Source organism: Aphidius gifuensis, linkage group LG2 (genome assembly GCF_014905175.1).
Source record: "Aphidius gifuensis isolate YNYX2018 linkage group LG2, ASM1490517v1, whole genome shotgun sequence".
NCBI lineage: Eukaryota > Metazoa > Arthropoda > Insecta > Hymenoptera > Braconidae > Aphidius > Aphidius gifuensis.
Window position 1 is genome coordinate 1577367 of NC_057789.1, and position 26030 is coordinate 1603396.

The 26030-nt window shown below is 21.7% G+C and overlaps 3 protein-coding genes across 3 annotated transcripts; 1 reads left to right on the forward strand and 2 right to left on the reverse strand.

The window, feature by feature from the left end:
- Window positions 1-1135: 1135 nt before the first annotated feature.
- On the reverse strand, window positions 1136-2575 carry LOC122848211 (vacuolar protein sorting-associated protein 28 homolog). Its single transcript, XM_044146131.1, has 3 exons — window positions 2449-2575; window positions 2067-2292; window positions 1136-2003 (listed from the first exon to the last, which is right to left on the reverse strand). Exons 2-3 carry the CDS (start codon window positions 2283-2285, stop codon window positions 1584-1586), a joined length of 639 nt encoding a protein of 212 aa, XP_044002066.1. The 5' UTR covers window positions 2286-2292; window positions 2449-2575; the 3' UTR covers window positions 1136-1583.
- Window positions 2576-5131: 2556 nt separating this feature from the next.
- On the forward strand, window positions 5132-9544 carry LOC122848210 (tubulin beta chain-like). The gene is made up of 4 exons (XM_044146130.1): window positions 5132-5381; window positions 7668-7776; window positions 8242-9130; window positions 9198-9544. Exons 1-4 carry the CDS (start codon window positions 5325-5327, stop codon window positions 9505-9507), a joined length of 1365 nt encoding a protein of 454 aa, XP_044002065.1. The 5' UTR covers window positions 5132-5324; the 3' UTR covers window positions 9508-9544.
- A 446-nt stretch (window positions 9545-9990) lies between these two features.
- Window positions 9991-18551, reverse strand: LOC122848212 (organic cation transporter protein-like). Its single transcript, XM_044146132.1, has 9 exons — window positions 16796-18551; window positions 15789-16115; window positions 12566-12824; window positions 12370-12461; window positions 11771-11974; window positions 11466-11709; window positions 11145-11276; window positions 10707-11061; window positions 9991-10628 (listed from the first exon to the last, which is right to left on the reverse strand). The coding sequence occupies exons 1-9, from the start codon at window positions 16919-16921 to the stop codon at window positions 10343-10345; spliced, it is 2025 nt and encodes a 674-aa protein (XP_044002067.1). The 5' UTR covers window positions 16922-18551; the 3' UTR covers window positions 9991-10342.
- Between the last annotated feature and the right edge of the window lie 7479 nt (window positions 18552-26030).

The window sequence follows — 26030 nt, forward strand, 5'->3', positions numbered from 1 at the left end:
AAAAGAAAACAGGAAAATATATTTGGTAATAAAGACGATTTAACTTTCCTCCTTTGAATAAAAAAATTTTACTTTTTGTTAGCCTGAATGTATTATACTTAAAGTGTCTTTAACATATTTTTATTTTTCAAAAGAAAATAATTTATAAAACTTTTTTACAATAAAGATTAAAAGTTTTATAATTTTTATTTTATTTATATAAACAATTGATGTTTAAAAAAAATTATTAATGAAAAAAAAAAACTTTTCTAATTCATTTATTTATTTTAAAAATTATGCAATAAGTTTTTTTGTTTAAATGAAATTAATTTGTATTTAAAATATAAACGAAATTTAATTTTGTAAATTAAATACTCTAAATGTTTAATTATTTTGCTAAAGTTTTGTTAGTTTAGTATTGTTTTAGTTGATAATTAATCAAACCAATCATTATTGTATGTTGAAAGTTTCGTATATGAAAATGTCGTTGATAGTGATTAATTTGAATCATACAAATGAAAATATATGAAGGGATGAATAAGGGATGTTGAAGATAGACTTTAGCAAGTAATTTGGTACGATATATACCAGCCAATACTGTCATCAAAGATATATCTGATTTGAATTGCTACTACTTTGTCAACTTTATGTTAATACTATTCTCTAAAAGTCCATTTCGTGAAACATCAAAGTGAACTATTTGGGATTAAGCGAAAAGACATTCAAGACACAACTCAAGGCAACAATAAATTTTTTATAAAAATATACAAATAAAAAAATGTCATAAAGTCGTTTTAAAAATAGCAATTATGAAAAAGCTATTATTTTTTTTTTCAAGGCAAACAATGATCCGGAAAAAAAAGTATTTGTGTTATTTTATTGCGAAAAAATATAGGTCACAATAAAACTTTTTTCAAAAGAATAAAACTAAATTAATTTAATAAAAATTTAAAAATAAAAAATTGCATCTATTTCGATAAAAAAAAAACAAAGAAATTATTTACAATATTTTTTAAATTAAATTTCGATAGAAATAATTGAAATTTAAATGAAAAAAATACAATTTTCAATGGTAAAATATCACTCAAGTAATTTTTAATTTATAAATGTTTAAAAAAAATTTTTTTCTATCATCTAAATAAAATAAAGAACAGTATTTTCCATATTTTTTTTTTAATAATCACTTAATAAAACAGAAATTACATATTTTTATTATCTATAATTTATTTTAAAAGAAAAAAAAAAAAAAAACCAATTGATGTAATTGTAAAATAAAATAAAGAACTTTTCAATAATGTAATAAAAAAAAAACTCAAATAATTACATAAACAATTCAATAATAATTTTAATTACAAGTAAAACTTTTTTGAATTGAAAATGAACATTTTAAAAAACATTTTCTACAAATAATTTCAATGAATTAAATTATTTATATCTTCCATTTAAATTTTACAAAGAAAAAAAAAGAAGAAAAAACTTATCATCAATTTCATTGAATAAAAATAAATTGTATCATAAAAAAGAAGAAAAAAAAAAAAAAAATGGAAACTTTACTTATAAACAAATAAGAGAATATTTAATAATTAATTTTTCATAAGTATAAATTAAGAATTATGAAGTATTTTAGTAAATCCATTGTATGAAGTTTCAAGATCAAATAAAAGTTGTCGTACTTGTGATTCAGATAATTCATCAGATGCAGACATACTATTTAATGTTTGTAGCCAATCACCAACACGTTGTTTTCCATCATATTCACTTGGTAAAATACTCAAACGATTCATTGTATCAAGTAAATCACGTAAATCTGGATGTAAATCATCCATTGCTTTGATATTTAATCTCAATTTATCCATTAATGTTATAAACAATGATACAATATCAGCAATACATTTTGATGTATTACCCTTATCATCTTTTATTGTTATTGGACGATCTTCTTTTATTCTTTCAAGTGCTGCTGGACAATCAAGACGAAAACTTCTTGCAAATGCATCAATTGTTGGAAATTGATCACTTTGTACCTGTTGCAATTTTATCAATCATTTATTTGGTCTAAATAAATATATTTAATTATTATTATTTACCTGTTTAAAAGCAGCACGATATTGTACAAGTAATTTACTACATGCTGCTGTGTATTCTTTTGGTGTAACACAATCTCTTATGTATGCTTTTTCTAAATTTTGTAATGTATTTACAACAGCATATAAATCAGCTTGATTGTCATGTTTTTCACGTTCTCTTGCATTTTTGTATATCTTAACTTCTTCATAAAGCTCTGGACGATTTTCAGCAACAGACATCTTTAATCTTAAATAATTATAGAATTAATTTAATACAAAGAAAATATTACGTTGTTTATTATTTATGTACATTGTTCATTTAAAATTGTAGGTTAGGTTTTATTATTTTTTTTTATAATGACAAGTTTAAAGTTGAATTTTTTGGTAATTTTAATTGACGTACCTTTTGTTTGTTTATTTATTATTGTAGGTAGTATTATTTTTATTGTTTATTTAACTAATTCGAGGATGATGGAATAGTTTTTAATAAATATATGAGTAATGTTCACTTGGACACTTGCTAACTCAATAAAATGAACTGTCAAAATAATAATGACAGTAGTGTTTTTTTCATCAGTGGCAGTTGGTTGGAGTGGTTTCTACTTTACCGATTGAAGTTAACAAGTTGATATTTTTAAATTTCAATTATCAATAATACATAATTTATTAATAAATAATTGTAAGTGAAATTTTTAAATAAGAAACAATATTGTTATCTGTACATATATGTACATATATGTTTGTTTTATTTTTTAGACTACTATTTGGGGAATACTTGACAACAAAACTGTTATTAATATTAAACAAAAAAATTGAGATATAAAAATTATTGAATTAGGAATTGCAAAAGGATATTTTGACGTCTGGGACAAATATTTCCGCGCATAGAACCAGGAAAGAAGCTGTCTTTTACTCGTTCTTTGCAAGGAGATATTTGTTCCACATGTCTGTGGAGCCCATGATTTTTTTTGTTCATGTTGCGGATCCAAGATACATAGTAGTTCTCATGGAGGTGATATTAACTGTGTCAAGAATCATAAACATCACACTACGCTGATAAGTCAAAACCTTATATGCTCTTCACCTCAAACATTCCAATGTATGAACACCTAAAGGACTTGAACTCAAGACTACAAGGCACCTGAAAACAATGCCTTGGCTCTCTCAACCACAAGCTTGCTTGATACTTTGTAATGATCGATTATCATTTATCTATGTATATTTTTCATTTTGTAAATAATCAAATTGTAAAAAAAATTCACTGTATTTAATACTATATTTCGTTTATTTGTTACTGTGTATGAATATTTTTTATAATTATTTCTTTTGGGAAATTTTTTAATTTTAGAATGATTCGACTGGGAAATTTCAATTCAAAATATTTTAACCATAAAATTAACGTGTGATACTTGCTCATATATTTATTCCACAAAAAAAATAATAATGATTAAATAACATTCAAATTTAAAAATTCATCATTTTAGCTGATGGTAACACGCGACGATACCCAAAAAATATATACTTGTTAAGAAAGTTCACATGGGTAACTTGCTTATTGCATAGACCTGGTTTTCACGACTAATTACAACTATCCTTCATATTATTAACCCTCAAAAAAAAAATAATATTTTTCTTAAAGAAAAAAAAAAACAAATTAACAAAAAACAATATATACCTAAATAAGAAAATTTTTTAATAGAAAATATAATTTTTTTGTAATAAAAAATTTTTTTTTTCAAATGAAAAAATAGTTTTCAAGATTTTAAACAATTTTATAGTAACACCTTGTTTGATAAATTACAAAATAATATAAATTTCTATGACAAAATATTGTATCAAAAAATAATCTTATGAAAAATTAATTTAAAATTAAATTCATGGCAAATTATAAATAAAAATAATTTAAATCGAGCTTTAAAATGTTAAGGATAATAATATTAAAGTGTTGTTTAAATATTAAAAGCATAATAAGGAAAAAAAATATATATATTTTTAAAACTGTGATAAATTATCATTTCATGCAATTTAAAAAAATAAAGGCGTTAATATTTTGCATAAAATTTAACAACTGATGACAGGTTTTATATTATTTCCAACAATTTAAGTACTTTAAAGATTTTTTCTTTAATTAAATTAGGGACAAAATTTAAAAGACAGTATACTCAAACTCTATATATAAAACAAAAATAAAAATATCACGACATAAAAAGTGATGAGCTTCACCCGGTGGGAGATCTAGCTGACAATAATAGAATTTTTTTTTTTTTTGCTCCATGTCAGCAGCCACAAAAAAAAAAAAAGCCAGAGGTCAATGAAACAGTGAGAAAGTCTCGTGATGATTCAAAACAACTTGGCGGAAATTCAAATTTTATCAGTTTTAAATTGATAAAAACAGAATTTATCAGGCGATTACACATAAATCATAAAAAAATAATTAGAATTAGAATTTAAAAGAAAATAAAACTTTAATTTTTCAGTTGAAATTATATTTAAATGCTAGAATAAAAATAAAATTAATTATAATAAAATCTATTGCTAATAAAACATTTAAAAAAGTATAAAAATATATATTTTTTTTTCCTTTTAAAATTGATAAAATATTAGTCAATATAATTATTAAATAAAAATAATAATTTTTAATTTATATTGCATGAAAATCAGCACAAAATAAAACGAGACGAAAAAAATTCTTGGCACGTTCTTTAGGCCAAAAAATAATGAAATAAAAAAATATATATAAAAATTCACTTGAAGCATCTGCAAGTAAATTTAAAAACGTGCTTCAAAGGATTATTAGATATAAAATAAAAATAAAAAAATGAAAAAGATACAGTGTTTCTTTATAAAATAAATAACAAATCACCCAAGTGGATTTTTTTTTCAAATAGAATTTTAAAAAATAACTAAAGAACAAAAAAAAAGAAAGAAAAGTAAATTTAAAAAAAAAATTCAAGAAGAGAGAAAAAGCACGTGTTTAAAAAAAAATTATATGGCAAGTTGAGAGGAAAAATAAGAATTTTTTAAAAGAGTATAAGCTTGTCTTTAAATTTCCCCACCACAAGTACATAGACGAGTTGGTCTGATGGTACCAGAACCAGAGAGTGAGAGAACTGAGTAAGCACGTGAATAATCATCACAGTTGAACGATTCTTAGTCAGTTCATAACGCTCATAAGAGAATAAAGTCAGTTGCATTTAAACCAACATTCTGATAACACATCAGTTTAATAAAAATAATAATAAAATAAACTATATTTATATTTATAATAAATAAATAAAAATGAGAGAAATTGTGCATCTACAAGCTGGCCAATGTGGCAATCAAATTGGTGCTAAGGTAATTTATATTTTTGTATTACAATGTTTAATAATAAAAAATATAATATTATTACCTTTTTTATTATAGCAAGAACAGAATAATTATTTTTTTATCAACTAATGTTTCGTTGTTGAATATTAAAATAACGATAACAAAATCTATCAATTTACTCATTATAAATATAAGAGAAAATATATATTTAAATTTAATATAAAACTTTTTTTTTTTTTTTATAATCAGTTATTTATTATTTAATTTAATTAATTATTATCGCATAAAATTATTTCAAATGTTTTAATTAAAATTAAATAATAAAATGTTATTTTTTTTTTTAAATGAAATTTTAATATTTTTTATTAAAGATTATTTATTTATTTGTGTAAATTAAATTATTTAATTTTATTATTTTTATAAATGTTTATTTAAATTGTCGATTATAAATTTTATAAATTATTTAAATATGTTTTTAAAAGAATAATTTGAATTGGATTTTTAAATTTTTTTAAATGGTTTTTATGAGGATAAATTCATTTTTTTTTGTCTATTTTAGAATGTAATAAAAAATAATTAATTCTTTGAAATAAATAAAATTAAAAGTGCCTCTTTGTAAGTGCATAATTAAATAATAATTTCGTGACAATAAATCCCTGTAATTCTTGAAACTAAATTATACCACTGATGGGAGTAAAAATTTAAAAAGAGAAATTTTTTTTCATTTAAATTATACATAGCGTCAAGGGATTTCCTGTCTTGATTAATTTAAAAAACATTTTTCTTTTTATTTTTCAAGTAAGTAGTATTTTAAAAAAAACCCTAGAAATACTTTTCTTTTATTTGTTAATTTATATAATTTAAATTAGACTTTATTTTAAAATAAAAATAGAAAAATAAAAAATATATTTGAAGATATTTTATCATCACGTCACTGTACGTGTCTAATACATTTTTTTTCATACAATTATTTGTGAAATGGAATGTAGAGGAAGAGTTAAAAGAAAAATAAAAATTTATCTGATGAGTAAGAATTGAGTATATAATAAATTTGTTTGTCAAGATACGCCCGATGTCTGCAGCAAATTTTTTTCTCTTTTTTTTTTTTCTGTCAATTAAAAATATTCAAGACTCATCTTCAGTAAATTTTGCAGATTAAATAATTTATTTTTTAATCAAACTGAAACTAATGAATTATTTTATCTTAAATTACAATTTTTTTTTCATTTGGTTTATTTTATTATAAATATTATGATTATTTATTGAAAATAATTAGTTGTTTTTCTTATCAAGTAGAAAAGTAGAGTCTCATTTGAGTGTATATTTAAAAATATAATTTTTTTTCTTATGAAAATAAATACTCTTGGTTGTAAATAAAATTTTTAAAACAAAAAAACCTTTGAAAACAGTATCCATGACATGTTAACGGTATAAAATAAATCATATTGCTAGTTGTAATGTAACGCTTCAATTCATTTGACTAAAAAGAGATTGTAAAATAGATATAACATCTAGAATCATAAAACAATGTTGCCCAGAGCTACTGGTACATGAAAAAGCAACAAAAAAAAATCTAAACAAACGGTATTGTTGAATATAAAAAAAAATATAAACAGGAAATTTGATCATTTGTAAAAAGTAATTTTCTTATTTCAAGGTAAATTATAAGAACAAAAAAAAAATAAAAAACATTCAAGTATCTCTTAAAATTTATTTTTGATTTACGATATTTTTTTTTTTAATACTATCATTACATGCACCGCTATCCATGAAAATAATTTGACGTCTATTAAAAAAATAATAAAAAGAAAATAAAAAAAAATTTTTAAAAGCAAAAAATAATAAATCAAAACTTGAAAAAAAAATAATTAAAATAACAAAAATTAGTTTAATTTATATAATAAAAATGAAAAAGTATTTAATAGTAATAATTTTTAAGTCGAAATAAAATACTAAAAGTTATTTAATTTTAAAAGTAAAAAATATTTTTTAACTGAGAGATAAAATACGAGTGACGAATGTCTAATAATAAATATGGTTAAAATAGTTTAAATACAAATACAGAAAAAAAAATAAGATGAATTATTTTGTGAAGAGAGAAATAAAAAGGGATATAATGGTGAAAAATAAGTTTTAAAAAAAAAATTTAGTGTTAATTTTGTCTTTCTGCTATTTCTGTACCGGGGAAAACTGTCCTCATACATCTTCCTATTTTTAATTTATTTATTCAAGCTACTTTATAAATTTTCCTTCATTAATAAACATTAAAAATATTTAATAAATTATTATTTGTTTATTTTTTTTTGCTATTAGTTTTGGGAAGTTATTTCTGAGGAACATGGAATTGATCAATCAGGAAATTATTATGGCGACAGTGATCTTCAACTTGAAAGAATTTCAGTTTACTACAATGAAGCATCTGGTGAGTTTAAATTCGAAAAAAAAACCCTCAATCGAAATAGTTTCTAAACGTCTTCAACAATAGAAATTTAAAAAAAAATAAATTAAAAAATTTGTAGTATGCAATTGAAATAAAATAAACAATTTATTCTAAAAATAAATTCTCTATAATTAACAAAATAAAAAAAGATTACATTAATTTAAATTTTTAAATAAGATTATTGAAGTTTAAATTTATGATATAAATATGTTTAATAAAATTGGGGTGATTGTACTTTGAATGCTCATTTAAAAACCGCACAAGTCACAGTTGCCTTATATGCATTTCCGTTGACACTAACTCCGTCAATATATAATTGAACAAAATATTTTTAAAAAATGATTTATAAATTCAATACAACACTTGCCAAATAACCGGTAGTAAAAAAAAATAACTCTAAAAAATGTTAAATGATAAAATAAAAATAATTGAATTTAATTTAAACAGGTGCAACATCAAGAAGTGGTGGTAAATATGTACCAAGAGCAATATTACTTGATCTGGAACCAGGTACAATGGATTCTGTGCGTTCTGGTGCATATGGTAAATTATTTCGTCCAGATAATTTTGTATTTGGACAATCTGGTGCTGGTAACAACTGGGCAAAAGGACATTATACTGAGGGTGCTGAATTAGTTGATGCAGTACTTGATGTTGTTAGAAAAGAAGCTGAAAATTGTGATTGTCTACAAGGTTTTCAATTGACTCATTCACTTGGTGGTGGTACTGGTTCTGGTATGGGAACATTATTAATATCAAAAATACGTGAAGAATATCCAGATAGAATTATGAATACATATTCTGTTATGCCATCACCAAAAGTATCTGATACTGTTGTTGAACCATACAATGCAACATTATCTGTTCATCAACTTGTTGAAAATACTGATGAAACATATTGCATTGATAATGAAGCACTTTATGATATTTGTTTCCGTACATTAAAAGTTGCAAATCCATCATATGGTGATTTAAATCATCTTGTATCATTGACAATGTCTGGTGTAACAACATGCCTACGTTTTCCTGGTCAATTAAATGCTGATTTAAGAAAATTAGCTGTTAACATGGTACCATTTCCACGTTTACATTTCTTTATGCCTGGTTTTGCACCATTAACATCACGTTCAATGCAACAATATTCAGCATTATCTGTTCCTGAATTAACACAACAAATGTTTGATGCTAAAAATATGATGGCTGCATGTGATCCAAGACATGGAAGATATTTAACTGTTGCTGCTATTTTCCGTGGACGTATGTCAATGAAAGAAGTTGATGAACAAATGCTCAGTGTTCAAAATAAAAATAGCTCTTTCTTTGTCGAATGGATACCGTAAGTTTAATTTATTTATTTTTCTCTTTGATTTATTTTTAATATTCTTATTTGTTTTTTTTCTTAGAAACAATGTCAAAACAGCTGTTTGTGATATTCCACCACGTGGTCTTAAAATGTCAGCAACATTTATCGGTAACACAACAGCAATTCAAGAATTATTTAAACGTATTTCCGAACAATTTTCTGCTATGTTCAGAAGAAAAGCTTTTTTGCATTGGTACACTGGTGAAGGTATGGATGAAATGGAATTCACTGAAGCTGAATCAAACATGAATGATCTCGTTTCTGAATATCAACAGTATCAAGAAGCAACTGCTGATGATGATGCTGAATTTGATGATGAACAAGAAGGCGAAATTGAAGAACACTGCTAATTTAAAAATAAAAAACCTTTATAATAATAATACCTATCATAAATATTTTTTTCTTTTTCTTTTCGTATCATCAATTTGTCATCATCCCATTTTGCATTATTAAAATATACACACCCACATTGCATGTTTATGCATATTTTATATCCACGCTTTTTAAAAACTCTCAATTATTTTTTATCATCAAACAAATTTATTCATTCTATTTTTTTTTTTTTTTTTCATATATATCTACCCACAGTGTATTAATTATTATTTTTACTTTATATATTAATTATGCCACTGTTTTGTAATCTTTAGAAAAAATTATAAAAATTAAAAAAAAAAGAAATAATTATTATTTTTTATTATTTTGTATATGTGTTTAGAAAATTTAATCAATGAAACTTTTTAACTTGAAATCATCTTCAAGGAAGGTCAATCAAGTATCCACTTGATAAAAAAAAAAAAAAAAAAAAACATTTCGATTTTATGCAAATGTAAGTACTTGGTTAAATAAATTAATATTTATTTAAAATAATAATTAACTATATAATTTATGAAAAATTAAATAACTGAATAAAATATACTTTTTACATTTTAAAATTACTTACCTTTTTAATAATTCAACAACAAAAAACGATTCTTTTTTTTTTTTAGAAAGGAAGTACATTATAATTAATGGAAAAAAATAAATACAATGCCTATACTGATAATATAATACAAAGTAATTATGGGCTTATAATTAATTGAAATGAATTATTTTGTTTTTTTCTTCATTTTTTTTCGTTTATCTAATTTTGTTTGTGTGTTATGATTTAAATGTAATATTTAATTTGTAAATTGATATTATTGTAAATTAATTATGACAAAAATCAACAAAAACATCATGACTATTATTTTTTTTATCATTTTCTTTATGTTGTTGTTCATTGACAACATCTTCTTCATCTTTACTATTATTTAAGCTAATTATTTCATCTTCTTTTGTTAATGGTAATAGACATGTTGCTAATTCCGATGTTTCTTGTGTCGTTGATTCGCTTATTGATGATTTAACAACATTCGAACGATTACCTGGTCTTCCATTAACAAGATATTTCAACGGAAATGATTCTCGTCTTCTTGTTTTAATTTTTGAACGACTGTAATATAAATAAAAAACAATTACATTAAAATTAAACAATGAAAAAACAATGGTAAATTATTTTTTATCAATTTACTTTGGTCGTGTTGGACAAGAAAATAATTTAAAATCAGCTCCAAATAATTCTCCTTCTTCAATTGTTTGTGGTAAATGAATATTTAATGTTTCAGGAAGAAATACTGATGTCAATGCACCAGCAACACTCAATGAACCCATAACAATCAATGGTAATTCACGTGAATATTCAGCAAGATGTACAATATAAGGAAATGTTAGTAGGCCAATACCAGCAATAAATGATGCTATTCCCATTGCTTGTGAGCGTAATACTGTTGGTAATAATTCACCAACAAATACGTAAAATACAGCAAATGATGCAGCAATACCAAATTTACCAATCATTGCTAATGACACTGTGACCCATACTGCATCTATCGAGGAATCAAAAAACAATTGTAAATTTGATGTACAATTTAAGCTACAATAAATTTATTTAAACACATTGTTTTGGTACCTTCTGGAACAAACATACAAGAGACACAAGCAACACCACCAAGAAGCATCGTCAAGCATAATACCCATCTTCTTCCAAGTCTATCCATTGCGTACCATGTGATTACATAAGATGGTATTTCAACAATTCCTCCTTGAATAAATTGAAAAATGAATATTTTTATTTTTAAATATTATCTTTGTTGGCTTTACAACAACAACACGTTCATCTCGTAAAATTTAACTCGACAAAATAAAATAAATGTTTCTATGTATTTTTAAAATATGATAATGATACTTGATTATTTTGTAAATAGAAATAATTATTTTGTTAAATATTTACCAATGAAAAATGCGAGATAATCAGATACACCAAGATTTGTTGTGTTGTATGATAAACCATTATAGACAACAGCATTTGCAACCCAATCGAATGCAAGAATAAAAAATTTTTTACGTATATTTGGATTTCTCATGATGTCCATTGGTGTTGCTGATTGTGGAGGTGGTCTTTGATCACTTGTTATTCCAAATATATCTGTGTTTCTTCCATTACATGATATACCTTGTTTTTTTAAACTATCCATCTTTGAAAAATGAGAAATTTATATTATTTAGTGATTTTAATTAGCTTTTGTTGATGTTTACCTCCATTTTACGAAGAAAATTTGTTGGTACTATTTTTCCATTAACTCTTGCCATATTTTGAACAATCACTTCAGCTTCATCAATTCGATTTTTACTTAATAACCAACGTGGTGATTCTGGTATTATCCACCAATAACTGAAGAGCAAAATAAATGGTACTGATGTTGCTAATGATAGGGAGTACCAGTTTCTCAATAAATATCCCTTTTGAAAAAATAAATTTTAAATTAATTATTTAATGCAAACTAGATAATTAAAATATATATGCAATTAATAGCTAGATTTATTAGTAAAGACTCAGGACAATTAGCTTTGTTTATTAATAAAATTTTCCAACTTTTCTTTAATTGAAAATTCAAAAAAAAAAAAAACAAAAACTAATTGCTAATTTTTTTGGCTGTTAATTATTGAAAATTTCATTCAATTTTTAATGTTTTTTTTTTTTGTTAACTATATAAATTTTTACCATAGAAATTATCAAATAAAAAAACTATTAAATAATTTTAAAATTTTAAATAAATAACTAAAAATTTCCAAATTTTTAATTCGAAAAAATTAATAATAAATTATAAAAAAAAATAATAATTTTAATAGTTTACCAATAATGCAAGTAAACACATTGCAGTTGCAAAAAACATACAAATAACCATTCCTGCAAATGTTCTATACCTTGGACCCATCATTTCAAGTGCTAGAAAAAAAAAAAAGATAAAATTTCCACAATGAAATAAAAGCTAAAACAAAAAATTGAATAAATATAAATTAAAATTAATAAATTTAAAAAAACATAATAACCAAGTATGAAGGGTATTTGATATATTGCAGGAAAAAATAGGCCATTGATGGTTCTCAGGGCCGTGTAGACAACATAATTTGGACTGAAACTCGTTGCAATTGAAAATATGACCTCGAGAAATAGTATTGCAAAAAAGGCCGTTCTTCTTCCCCATTTATCAGCAATCCATCCAAATACAACATTTCCAAATAAACTACCAACATAAAAAAATGTTGTTGATGTTGATGGTAACCAGCTGTTGTCGCATACAAGATCTAGCTATGTAATTAACAAAAAAGAAAAAATCAAATAAAATAATAATTAATAAATTAATTAACAATAATTCATTAGCTTTCAAATAAATATTAACAGCTAAATTTAAATATCAAAAACATAATTCTATAGTAAAACTGTGTATCGTTTGAAATTTCGCTTTGATTGATTCGTTTGCTTCGAAACAGGAACCGATGTTGATTAGTCAATATGAAGCGTACATGCGTTATACACGTCACGAGGGCAAATAAATATCTGATCAATTTCAACCTCCAAAAAAAAAAAAATATATACATTATTTTTTAATCGAAATAACAGCTCATGATTTCGATTATTTTTTTTCTTTTCTAAATTTTATGTAGAAATTTTATTTTCTATTGTTAATTTTTGCTATTTAAAAGTACTTTTACGTTTTGTTTATTAAGTTGGAATTTTTTTATCATTTATAAACAAGCTTGAAGAATAAAGTGAGGCCGATAGTTTATTGCTACTACCGCAATCAGTGTGTATGTTTAAATATATAGATATTTTAATATCATGTCCGGAATAATGCTGGCTCCCACAGCTGGAGGTGTTTATCATCCTATGTTGACAGGAGGAGCGTGTCCCTCTCCTCACTCATTTATAAAAAAAAAATTTTTTTTTTTTTTTAAAAACATTTTACTATATGCTTATTTTTATTATTTTTTTTTTTTTAACTAATTAATTATACACTTGAAAAATTAATTAACAATTGTAGTAACTGTTTTTTATTTTTTTTTTTTTTATTTAAATTAAATATTTTTATAAATAAATTTATTTTAATAATTTGAAATTTATAAATAATAAAAGAGTGTATTTTTTTTTTATTTATAAATTTATTTAAAAATTTTTAATTATTTTTTAATTATCTTTATTAATAGTTAATTTTTTCATTTTTTTTACTGAAATTTTTTTTTTTTCAATATGACTTTGTTTTTTTTTATATTAATAGTTTATAATTAAAATTTTTATGTATGGAATAAATGAATGTACAACCTTGGTGTTATTTAAAATTGAATTTTTTTTTTTAATTTGTTATTTGGCAATTAGCTGAGCATTTGAATCAAACTTGGTTAATAATTTATTCAAAAATTTAAAATTCAAAAAACCGTCTAAATTGATTAATGATTGAAAGATGATATATTATTTCTATTTAAATAAATTAAACCATAATTCATTAAATAATTTGTAAAGATAATTTTAAAAAACATTTAAACAGATATAATTTATTTATCAAATTAATTTTTGGGTTTGAAAAATTCATTAAATTTCATGGATAATTAATTCGAGTATCTTTTCTTAGTCAATACATTTGTTGTATTTTATTTATATGCAAGGTAGAAATTGACTAGTTGGTTGAGTATTTAATACGACGATATACCACATGACCGGATATGCGGGGGTAGGTAAATTGAAGAGCAATTGATGACGCCACTAAAATCACAACAGTAAAAAAAAAAAAAAAACCATAACAATTATTTAAATATTCAACAACCCTCAACTAATTAACCCTTTGATAATAAACAACCCTCAAAAACTACCAAAAAAAACAACTTAAACTTGATAAAATTTTAATATAAATACAATTAAATTTTTAGATGTTAAATAAATTTGATGAAAAAATACAACAAACATAGTGATTATAAAAAAAAATAAATGTATTGATTGCATGCTAGATATTAAAAATTATCAAGAGAAAAAAAAATTTACAAACTTCAATTGAGTTTGATTAAAATATTATAATATTTTTAATGAAAATTTATCATTGCTGTTATTTATTTTGATTATTCTTAATTATCATTGTATTTAAAATTGAAGAAAAAATTTTTTAAATATGGGTTTTTTACATAAGGCCAAGGAAATATTAATAATTATTAATTTTAGTAATTGAAATAGCGTGTAAATTTAAAATAAAAGACAACTAAAAATGTTTAAATTTATAAATTATGAAAATAATAAACAACAATTATAACTGACTGAAAAATTAGCTGAGATTATTTTTCATTTGTTAAACCCACACGTGAATGTATTTTTTTTTTTATTTATAATATTTGTAAATAAAAGATTAATAAACTTTCCCTTCGAACAATTTAAAAGTCTATGAACTCGGCTAAAATTACATTGTTTGATTTAAACCCGGATCTTCTGAGTTATTAAATTTGATGGTAGCATTTCCTCTTTTATATTTACATGTATGTTAATAACAATAATAATAACACAACAAAGAATTCTAAATAAAAAAAATAGCTAAAATATATTTAAGACTTTTAAATATATTCGACTTAATTTAAAAATCAAAATCCCTATAATTTCGATTTTACCTACAAATTAAATTATCACAATTAAAAAATAATTTTTAATTATGTTTTTTTTATTAAATTAATTGATAAACTAATTATTTATCAATTTCAAAATAAATTTTTAAACTTGTTATTAATTTTAAAATAAACTTTTAATTATTAAATTTTGAAAAAAAAATAAAAAATAAAGTTAAGATAATCCCAGTGGATAAAATTATTAAAAAATAAAAAAAATAATTCATTTTTTTTCACCCCAGTAACGAGAATAATATTTATTCAAATTTATTTATACATTTTATTTAAAATTCAATGAATATTTTATTCAACTTTTCAAATTATAAAGTTTGTAAAAAAAAAAAAGAAAAAAACATAATAAATATGAATATAATGCTACTAGCTAAACTTTAATAAAAAAATTGTTAAAAAAAAAATTATTTAATTTGTTTTTAACCCAGTAACAAGGGTGTAATATTTTTTCAAATATCCTTGAAATTTTAATTGGCAAAATTAATAAAAAACTAATATAATTTTTGGATTTTAAAATGAAAAAAATTAGAAAATAATTGGAAAAAAAAAAATATAGAATATTACTTGGGATATTTGTTATAAATAAATTGATAAAAATAGATAATAGTTTATATTTTTTTACCTCAGTAACAAGAGTACTATCATAATCTCTTTTATCATAAATCCATCCATGAAGGCACTTGGTCTCTGGCCAGTCTGTACTGCTAATTGGTGTTGGTGGTATTTTGGTACCATCATCAAGTGTTGTAAAACCACGTTGTAACCATCCTTCTAATATTGATGTATAATTAACATCGTACATATAGCACCTTGAATATTGTCGCCTTCCATCTGTTTTAATTGTATATGGTAATGATAATGCTTTTTTTTCCTCAACACTCATCAGACTTGTCATATTTTCTAATTCTGGTATTTTACACCAGTGTTCTGGTGATGCACTTACAAACACCTGTAATATTTTATTAATTTAGATTTTATATAAATCAAAATTTCATTTAATTAAAGGCCAAAAAGTATTCAATAAATTATTTAAAAAATTATTTAAAAAAGCAAAAATTAAAAACATTTTTTTTTTTTGTTTGGAAATTATTTTTTACCATCTTTATAAATATTTGAAAAAATATACGAACGTGAGTCTATTGACATACGTTTTTTTTTCAATGTCAATAAACACTTTAGCTTTTTTAATTTTAATTATTTTTTTTTCTTATTATTATTTAAACAAAATAAATAAAAAAAGCTGAAAATACATTAAAAAAAAATTTTTTTTTTTCACATTTCTTCTTGGCACTTACGCCTTTTTAACTTTAACCCATTAATTTAAATTTGATTTAAATTTAGAATTCAATAAATTATTATATTCAAAATGAATTTTTAATAATTATTATTATTTGTTTATCAAAATGTTAAATAAAATGTAAAATTTTAAAGAAATTGTAAATTTTAATTTCATAATATTTTTCCTTTTTAATTAATAAAATTGTAAAATTAAAGGGTATAATCTAATTTTTTATAATTAATATAATTGATAAATTATTAAAGATGATAAATAAATTAAATTTTTATTTATAAAAATTATTTTTAAATAGAAAAAACAGCTTTGAAATAATTTTCGAAAATTTTGTTTACCTGTGAAAATGCAAGAAATGCAGCTGGCAATGTTGCTGGTATACATAATAAATAATACATAATATTTTGATATCTTCCTTTTTCACCTACATGTACCAGCACCTCATCAAAATCAATGGAGCTCATTATTATTAAACGAGAGATATAAATTCTCTCGTACTATTATTTTTAATAAACACGTTGATGACGTTTAATTTGTCACCTGGTTTATTTTTCAACAGATCAGTCGGCATGACCGACGTTCATCCTCACATACACACACAATATTATTAATTTATCAATTTATTTATATAATAAATTAATTTTTATCTTATTCTCTTTTTTTTTCAACTCAAATTTATATCAATTGATTATCTGTTGATTCAAAAAAAAAAAAACCCTTAACTATTTCGTTTGAAAATTTTAATTTCTATTCACGTACACACACCTACACCAACACACACTGATTCTATTTTAATTATCAACACTTTTAAAAACAGCATTTTTCATTATATGTAATTTAAAAAAAAAATACACAAACAATTTGTTGATTTTTTAGAAATAAATTATAAATTTAAAAAAAAAAAATTTCATTTGTATTTTAAAAACACTTTTGCACTGATGATGAGGATTAAAAAATAAATAAAGTTCAATTAAAATGTTTAATTTGTTTTAAAGTAAAACAAGAAAATACAAAAAAAAAAAAAAATTAAAACAATTAGCGAATAACACAGTCAACGAAACAGATAGAAATCGAAAAAAAAATAAAAAAAAAATCGAAAAATTTCGAAAATGTAAATTGGCTTGTTGACAGAAAAAAAAAAATATAGATATATAAATAAATATATATTAATTATAACAATCACATGTTTTCCGAGTTTTTATTAATATAAATATTTAAAAAATAATAATTAATACTTTCAGCCGTTATTACCTGGATTTTTTTTAAAAAACACTATCACAATTTTCACTATCATGTTTGTCAATTTTGATATTTCGAATAATAATAAATAATTGATAATTAATGATAATTAATTTATTGAGTTTTTTGTTAATAAAATAGTACTAGAGATAAAATAAATTTGTGTGTTTAAATGATGCACGAGACTGCGACACTGAAGTAACATCAGCAATAAAACCAACAGCAGCAGCAGCAGCATCAATACGGAAGCAACACACGACGAGACGATCTCAACTGAGCTTCGGTGATTGTGTTTATGAGCTACAAGCTATATAAACACACACAATATATATATTTACATATATGGATAATATATACACTAACAGGGACGATAAATATTAATAAATAAATAAATAAATAAATAAAATTTCATAAAACTTCGTAAAATTTATTTCATGAAATTCATTTTAAAAAAATATCAAAAAACAATAATAAATATAAATGCACACCTCTTTTAACACTCTTTTTTTATAATCTTTAAATTTTTCAATATTATTATTAATAATTGTTATTAATAATAATATTATAATAATTTTTAAAAGCCATTTTTACAATCTTGAAAAAAAAAATTTTTTTGTAATTTTTTTTGTAAAATTTTTTATCTATTAATTAATGTCAATTAATTAATTTTTTTTTTTAATAGGTACTTTCTTTTTATACTCTTAGATGTATGTATTTTTTTTTTTTTTTTTTTGGAAGTGTTAAGTGTATATGGAGGTGAGTGATGACAAAGTTTCGATTCGAGTTAATGTCGCGTGATCGAAAGGGATATTCTGGGGTGACGATCAAAGAAAAAAAGAAAAAAAAAAAAAAAATTGATGAAAATAATAAAGAAAAATATAAAATATTGTATGACGTGCATATATATATTTATCACGATGAGTGATGATACAGTAAAAATTGATTGAACGTGGATATATAAAAAAAAAAAAATAATATTTATATAAAAATTTACTTTTCAATTATCAAATGTACCTGTTGTTTTAATTGCAATTTTTATTTTATTTATTGTAATAATATTTAACAATAATTTCAATTAAATAAATAATAAATTTAATAAAAATTCATAAATATATTTATTTAAATGTATTTATTTATTCAATTTGAATTTTTTTTTATTTGTCTCATTATTTCATACTTGTTATTTCAATTTTATCATTTTTTTTTTTTTCTTTTTTATGTGTACTCGGATTTCATTGGGATTTGCGTCATTCAGGTAGTGTACTACACTCTGACCCGGTCAAAAAAAATAACAACAATAATTAATAATAATAATAGTAAATTAATTATTAATATTATTTAAATTATCAAACAAAAAAATATTAAAAATTTTTCTATGAAATTCAAATGGATGTTTGTTGATTAATTTAATTAATTAAAATATTAAATAATTATTAATTAGAATTGTTAAATATATAATGAAAATTATTAACATTAAAAAAAAATTAATTATTGAATTTTAATGACGACAAATTTAGTTGATCAAAAATTGCTATTTTTTTCAAAATTTTTTTTTTTAGTTTTAAATAGTTTTAGGTGTTATATAAATTTATTTACTAGTTTATGTATATGTATATAGATGAAAAATAGTATTTTAGAAAGGGCTAGGAAAATGTAAATTTTATATAAATTTTGATATCAATTTTTTGCATGTTTGCACAAGCAAATGATGCATCAATCTTCTCGTTATCGTCATCTTGACGCGGTTGCTTGTTAAATTTTCTTAATTTTCAACATTTATATATAGACATATAATATATATATATTGAAAGCCACATGTACATGTTGTAAACAGCGTGAAAATAATTGCAAAAATAAAAAAAAAATATTAACACGAGATGAAATGTGCCACATGACCTGCTACCCTGTCATCTAATAATTCAGTGTCTCGCGATTGCGCAGTTTTATTTATTTATTTATTCATTATTTTTTTTTTTTTTTTTATTTAAACAACTTTATGTACAAGACTCTAGTGTAATCACTTAATCTTTATTTATTAAAATGACAATGAAATAAAATTATGAGAATAAACTTAAATAAATTCTTGTGGAATTTTTAAATTTTTAAATATTTTTAATTTTTGTTAATAATTAATCATTGGGTAAATTAATTAATGGCTAAATAAAATAAATAGATAATTAAACAAATAAATAAAAATAAATAAATAAATAGTTGAATAAATTAATAAACAAATAAATAACTAAAAAAATGAAATCAAAAAATGAATAAAAAAATTTTAAAAAAGCTCAAAGATAAATAATTGAAAAAATAAATAAATAATTATACAAATAAATAAATGAATAAATAAATAAACAAATAAACTAAAATGAAAATAAAGAAAAAAAATTTCTAAATAAAAATAAATTATAAAAAATAAAAAAAATAAAAAAAATAAAAATTAGTAACATTAGAAACAACTGTTGAAAGAGCATTTTGTCAACGTTGCGTGCGTACCTCGTATATCATATTGTTATAGTCTTACTTACAATTGCAAATGACGTCATGAAATATAGATATATGTATATCAAAAACAATGTCAACGTGTATATTATATTTGACGACAAAAATACGTTTGTTATTCATTATTTTGGCACACATTTTATTTCAAATTTTAATATTTTTTATTTTTTTATATCATTATCATTTGTTTATTAAATATTTATTTATTTATTATTAATTTTTGTATTGCTATATTAAACAATTAAAAAAAAACTTTAAAAAATTACTTTTAATATTTATATAGGTTTGTTAAATAATATTAATATAAATTTATAGAAAAAAAACGAAAAAAAAATGAGAAAAATAATTCAAATAAACGTGTTTTAATTAAATATATCTATATATTTTTTTATGATAAATATTCCCAAGTTGTAATCAATTTAAAGGACTAAAAAAAATGATAATTTTAATGATATTTTAAATATCGACTAATTATTTAATATTTAATTTATAAAATCACACAAATTTTTACCAAAAAAAATTTTTGTTTTCTTCAATTGTTGACAGTCATTATTTCATAAATAACATTTGAAAATTTTAATTATTTAACTTTGCACATTATCACTGTTAAAAAAATTTTAAAAATAAAAAAAAGGGGTAAAGCGGCACTCGGAAGTTTCAGCCACGGACACTCTTCAACGAATCAATCGAATCACTGCAACCTCCGACATCCGGCCCTTGTCGTTCGTATGTGTAACTTGTTTTAAATTTTATCCTCTTAAAAAAAAAAAAAAAAAAAATACTTAACAATAATTTTTAAATAATTTAGTTAACTATTTTATCATAGACATTTTTTTTTCGTATTATATCGCGACTTCTTTCTTGCGGCTAAAAAAAAAACCCAAATTTTCGCGTTTAATTCTATATTAACTTGATTAAAAAATTATTTTTTTTTTATTTTAATTTTAATTTCACTATCGTTTTAATTTTCAAGTTGAAATAAAAATTTATTTTTCAGTTTTTTGGCTCACTCACGCACTTGATACTTGAATTATTCGAATAATTTTTATTAATTTTTTCGATAAATTAATCAAGTTGTTGTGTTTGTTTATTATTTACATGTAAATATATTTTTTATAAATTAAAATTTATATTTTACCATTAATATGCAATTATAAAATATTGTTTATTTTTTTTTTTTTCAAGTAAATATATGTTTTTTTGTAACTTATTTATGCTGCAAGTTGTTACTATTGCGAAATTATACTGACAACAACGTGCAGGAACCCATGATCTCCTATGTCGTCATTCCATCTAACATTTTTAATCCTCTCTCCCTCCAATGATTAATATTTTTCTCTCTCATATTTTTTTTCTAGCTTAGTTTTATTTTTTATTGTCACTTTTTTATCTAGCTTGTTTGCTGTTTTATAATCCAGCCTCTTGTTTTTTCAACATCATTTTTTTTTTTTTGTCTCACTTTGCTAACAACGAGACTACTTTTTATACTGAATTTCAAATTAAACACTCTTCCACCTCTTTTATTATTTCTCCACCCTTTAATTTTGAGATAAAAATTAAAACAGTTACGGTACAAAATAGTACCAATTAAGACGCTTCTAATGAGTATCGTAGAAAATTTTTCTAGGACTTATGCAGGCTAGGTTCAAGCAATCCTGTTTTTTTTTCTTTTTTTTTTTTTTTCAAAGTTCAAGAGGCTGGGAGACGTGCCGTAGGCGCGTCATGTTGACTAGTATATACAAAAAAAAAAAAAAAATATATGTATGATAGATCTTAGAGTGATTGTTACTTTGATTTTAATATACAATTCAATTATTCTGTCTTTTTTATATTTACAAAATAATTAATAATTGTTAATGATTGACAAAATAAAAATAAAGACCCATTTTTTTGAATGATGCCACTTGTACAAATCAATTATTTTAAATGTCATTACTCATTACTAATGAGTCATTAGTTATTAGCCAAAAAGAAAAAAAAATTATTCTATCAGTTTGGTTGCTGTAAAAGTTTGCACAAATACAATTGTCATTTTTTTTTTTTTTTTTTCTGTACAATAACATAAACCAGCAACCGTAAATACAATATTTTATTTTTGATATAATATTTAATTTACTTTAAATTATTTTGCATCATAGTCGTAATAAAAAATAAATAATATTAGAAATTACATGTAAATAGTTACATACAATTGACCAAGCCCATATTTTTTTTTTAAATTAATCATAAATTATTTTACAGTCAATTCATGTGGTATTTAATCAAATTTATTTTCACAAACTTATAGCTTAAAATTTATTTGGTAAACAATACAGTTTTATTATTATTTATTATTATACTTTTAACATAAAAAAAAAAAAAAATATATTTAACATTGGTATTGCGATATTACGTTTTAATATGTCTGTGAAATTTTGACATTGTAAATGCGACGCCGAATGTTGCAAAATTTTTTATGTCATTGATTCAATGTATGAGAGATTCATAAATACAATTGTAATGCTTTAAATTATATTTTATAACATCAAACTTAATATTATTAATTATTGTTCAATTTCTTTTTTGTTTTAAATTAAAAATTCAGCCAGCAATTATCTATTGTCTGATATTTATATTTTTAATTCAATATTATTTGTAACACACAATTGAAACAAATAATTTATTAGCCCAGTGTTATAAACCACATACTTGTTACAAGAAAAAAACAAAAAAGTAACGATTTTTTTCATTATTCATTATCTCATTTATTACATTAATTAAATTTTTTCAAGTATTAATTATTATCGATAACTTGTATTTAATTTATTATTATTTTTTTTGTATTTAAAAATTTACGTTATCAGTCCGAGAGGTGGTAACAATAGCCAATAAAAAATATTGGAAAGTTATCGATGTATTGATTTAAAACTGACAATATATAATATTAAATACAAAAAAAAGGATTTATTATTATTTATTATTAAAAAACACGTGACATTAACGAGAAAAAATTCTAGTAGGATAAAAAAAAAAATGAAAGAAAAAAATATTGAATGAAAATTAAATTGTGAATTGTGTATCATAGCAAATTTATAGAACAAGAATAATATTTCGAAAACTCACAGTTCTATTTTAACACACACACACACACACACCACACACACACAAACACAAACAAGTTGATATTGTTTGAAAATAAAAGTTGAAAATGTTGTATTTTTTTTTTTTTTTTTTGAGTTAAAAATTTATCAATACATCAGTAATATTATCAATTTTAAAATCTAGTATTTGTCATTTGATTTTTTTTTTACATAAAACAAAGCAAAACTGATACTATTATAGTCGATTATTAACATGATCATAGTCATGATCATTATCGATGTTTTGTCGATTATATACACTGATCTCATGCATGTCTTTTATATATAATTGATGAATTTCACGTTGTCCATTATCGCCGATACCTCCGTAAACAAATGTACATGGTGGAACTTGAGTGGGCTCAAGCCATGGTCTTCCAAAGTTGTTGAACCACTGGACTCTTTGCTGGAACATTTTAAAAATTTTTTTTTTTTACGATAAAGTTTTTTAATTCATAAAAAAACCGAAAAAAAGTAAAGGAATTTAATTTTTTTAAAAGATTAAAAAAGACTTAAAAAAGAAAACAAAATTTTCACTAACTTCTAAATCTCTTATTTGAATACGACGTAGATCACTATTTTGTCCAATTTTATTTCTATCTTCACATAGATAGGTTGAAAAATGAGTCAAAGATGAGTCAGTAATTTCGTAACTGCTATCGTTGCAGCAGATGAACCAGAAGACTTTCCATTTCTTCATAAATACTGTTTCAGTGAAACCTTCATTTTCACAAATATCTAGACCTATTTAGGAATTAGAATTTATTAGTTAAATTATTGATAATTTTTTTTTATTATTTATCATCATCACATTAATAATATATTTTTTTTAATATCATTTTGTTAAATCATAATATTTATCTGAATCTATTATTACAACTCTTTATTCAAAAAAAAAAAAAAAAAAAAAATAGGCCAATTCAATAGAAAAAAATGTCCCCCGCTTTATTTATTTTTTTAATAGAAATAAAGGTCAAAAACAAAATTTAGATAAAAAAATTTTCATTATATCATCACAAACATAAAGCACTATGTAGTTATATAAAAAAAACAAAAAAAAAAAAAAAAAAAAAACAATGAAATATCAAATAATTTGAAAATATAAATATAATAATAATTATTAATAAATAGTTAATAAAATCAACGCCTCGATTAATAATATTTATTATTTACAAATTATTATTTTTTTTTTTTCTTTTTTCATTCTGACAATCCATCAGGCAAATAAAAATATTATTATTGTAAAACTATTTTTTCTCTTAATTGAAATAATTAAATTAAAATTTGAGTTTAAAAAATTATTTAAATTAAATAATAATATGTTTAATAGATAAAAATTTTAAAAAAACTTACATTTTCTTCTTAATATATTTCTAATTGTTGAATCTCTACTACCAATATAATTTTCAAATGCCATTTTTTTGAATAATATTTCAACACAAACAATAATTTTTGAAACACAAGTACATAAATTACGCACAAAAATAATTTATAAATTAATCAATTAATTTATTGATTAATTACCAATTTAGATACAACACACAAAAACGAAAATAACAGACCAAGCCCAAAATTGCAGAGAGACTTAATGAAACTTATTCTCATGTATTTTGATATTTTCATTAGTTTAGAAAAAAAAAAATAATAGAGTTGAAATAGGGAAAATGAAAAAATAGAGAGAGAAGAATATAAAATAAATAAAATAACATTTAATAATTTTCTCGAAAAAATAGAGAGAGAAGAATATAAAATAAATACCATTTAATATATTTTCTTATTTATTTATTTCTTTGAATTTTTATTCTCTCTGTTTTGAAATAAAATTGAGCATATTTTAAAATTAATTTTATCAAAGAAAAAAAATAAAAATGCAGCAAGTACAAAAACAACGTTAATTGGATTATTAAATATTTACATAAATTTTTTAAATTTCATAATTATTTATATGCTTTTTAATTATTATTTATATTTTAATATCCTGCTAGTCATTTAATCGATATTATAATTTTTTTTTTTTCTCATTTATTCAAGTATCCATTCATCTCTTCATTCGTGCTTTTTTTTTTTTTTTTTTTTTTTTTGATAATACCTAGGTATAATAATATCATCATAATCGACTACCTTCTTTTTAAGTATTTAACAATTTTCCTTTGTAATAAAAAATTTAGATTTAGTTTCATTTATTTGACTAGATTTTTCATAATTTCATAAAAAAAAACAGTAAACGACAAATATCATTAATTATATTTTAAAAAAAGAAACAACTTTTAAATTTAAATTGATTATATATATATATATATGATATTTAGATAACAATTATCTATGACTAATAAAAAAAATAAAAATAACATGAAAACAATATGTCTATGTTCTTTTATCAAATATTAAAAATTTAAATAACATATTATAAAATGATTATAATATTTATAATAAATATTCAATTATTAATAAAACAATATGTTTATTTACAAATTTAATAAAAAAATTCAATCATTCTAGATAAAAACATAACCTTAAAAAAATTTGCAAAAATTTTTTAATTTGTATTTTTAATCAACCAATTATTGGTAATTAAATTTTATAATAATTATAAACTTACTGTTAATATAAATGGCCAAACACCATCAATTGAATCGGTGCTTTCCAAATTGTTTGTCGACACATTTTCAACAATAATAAATTATTTGCATAGACAACTATCATACAGTGTTTTTTA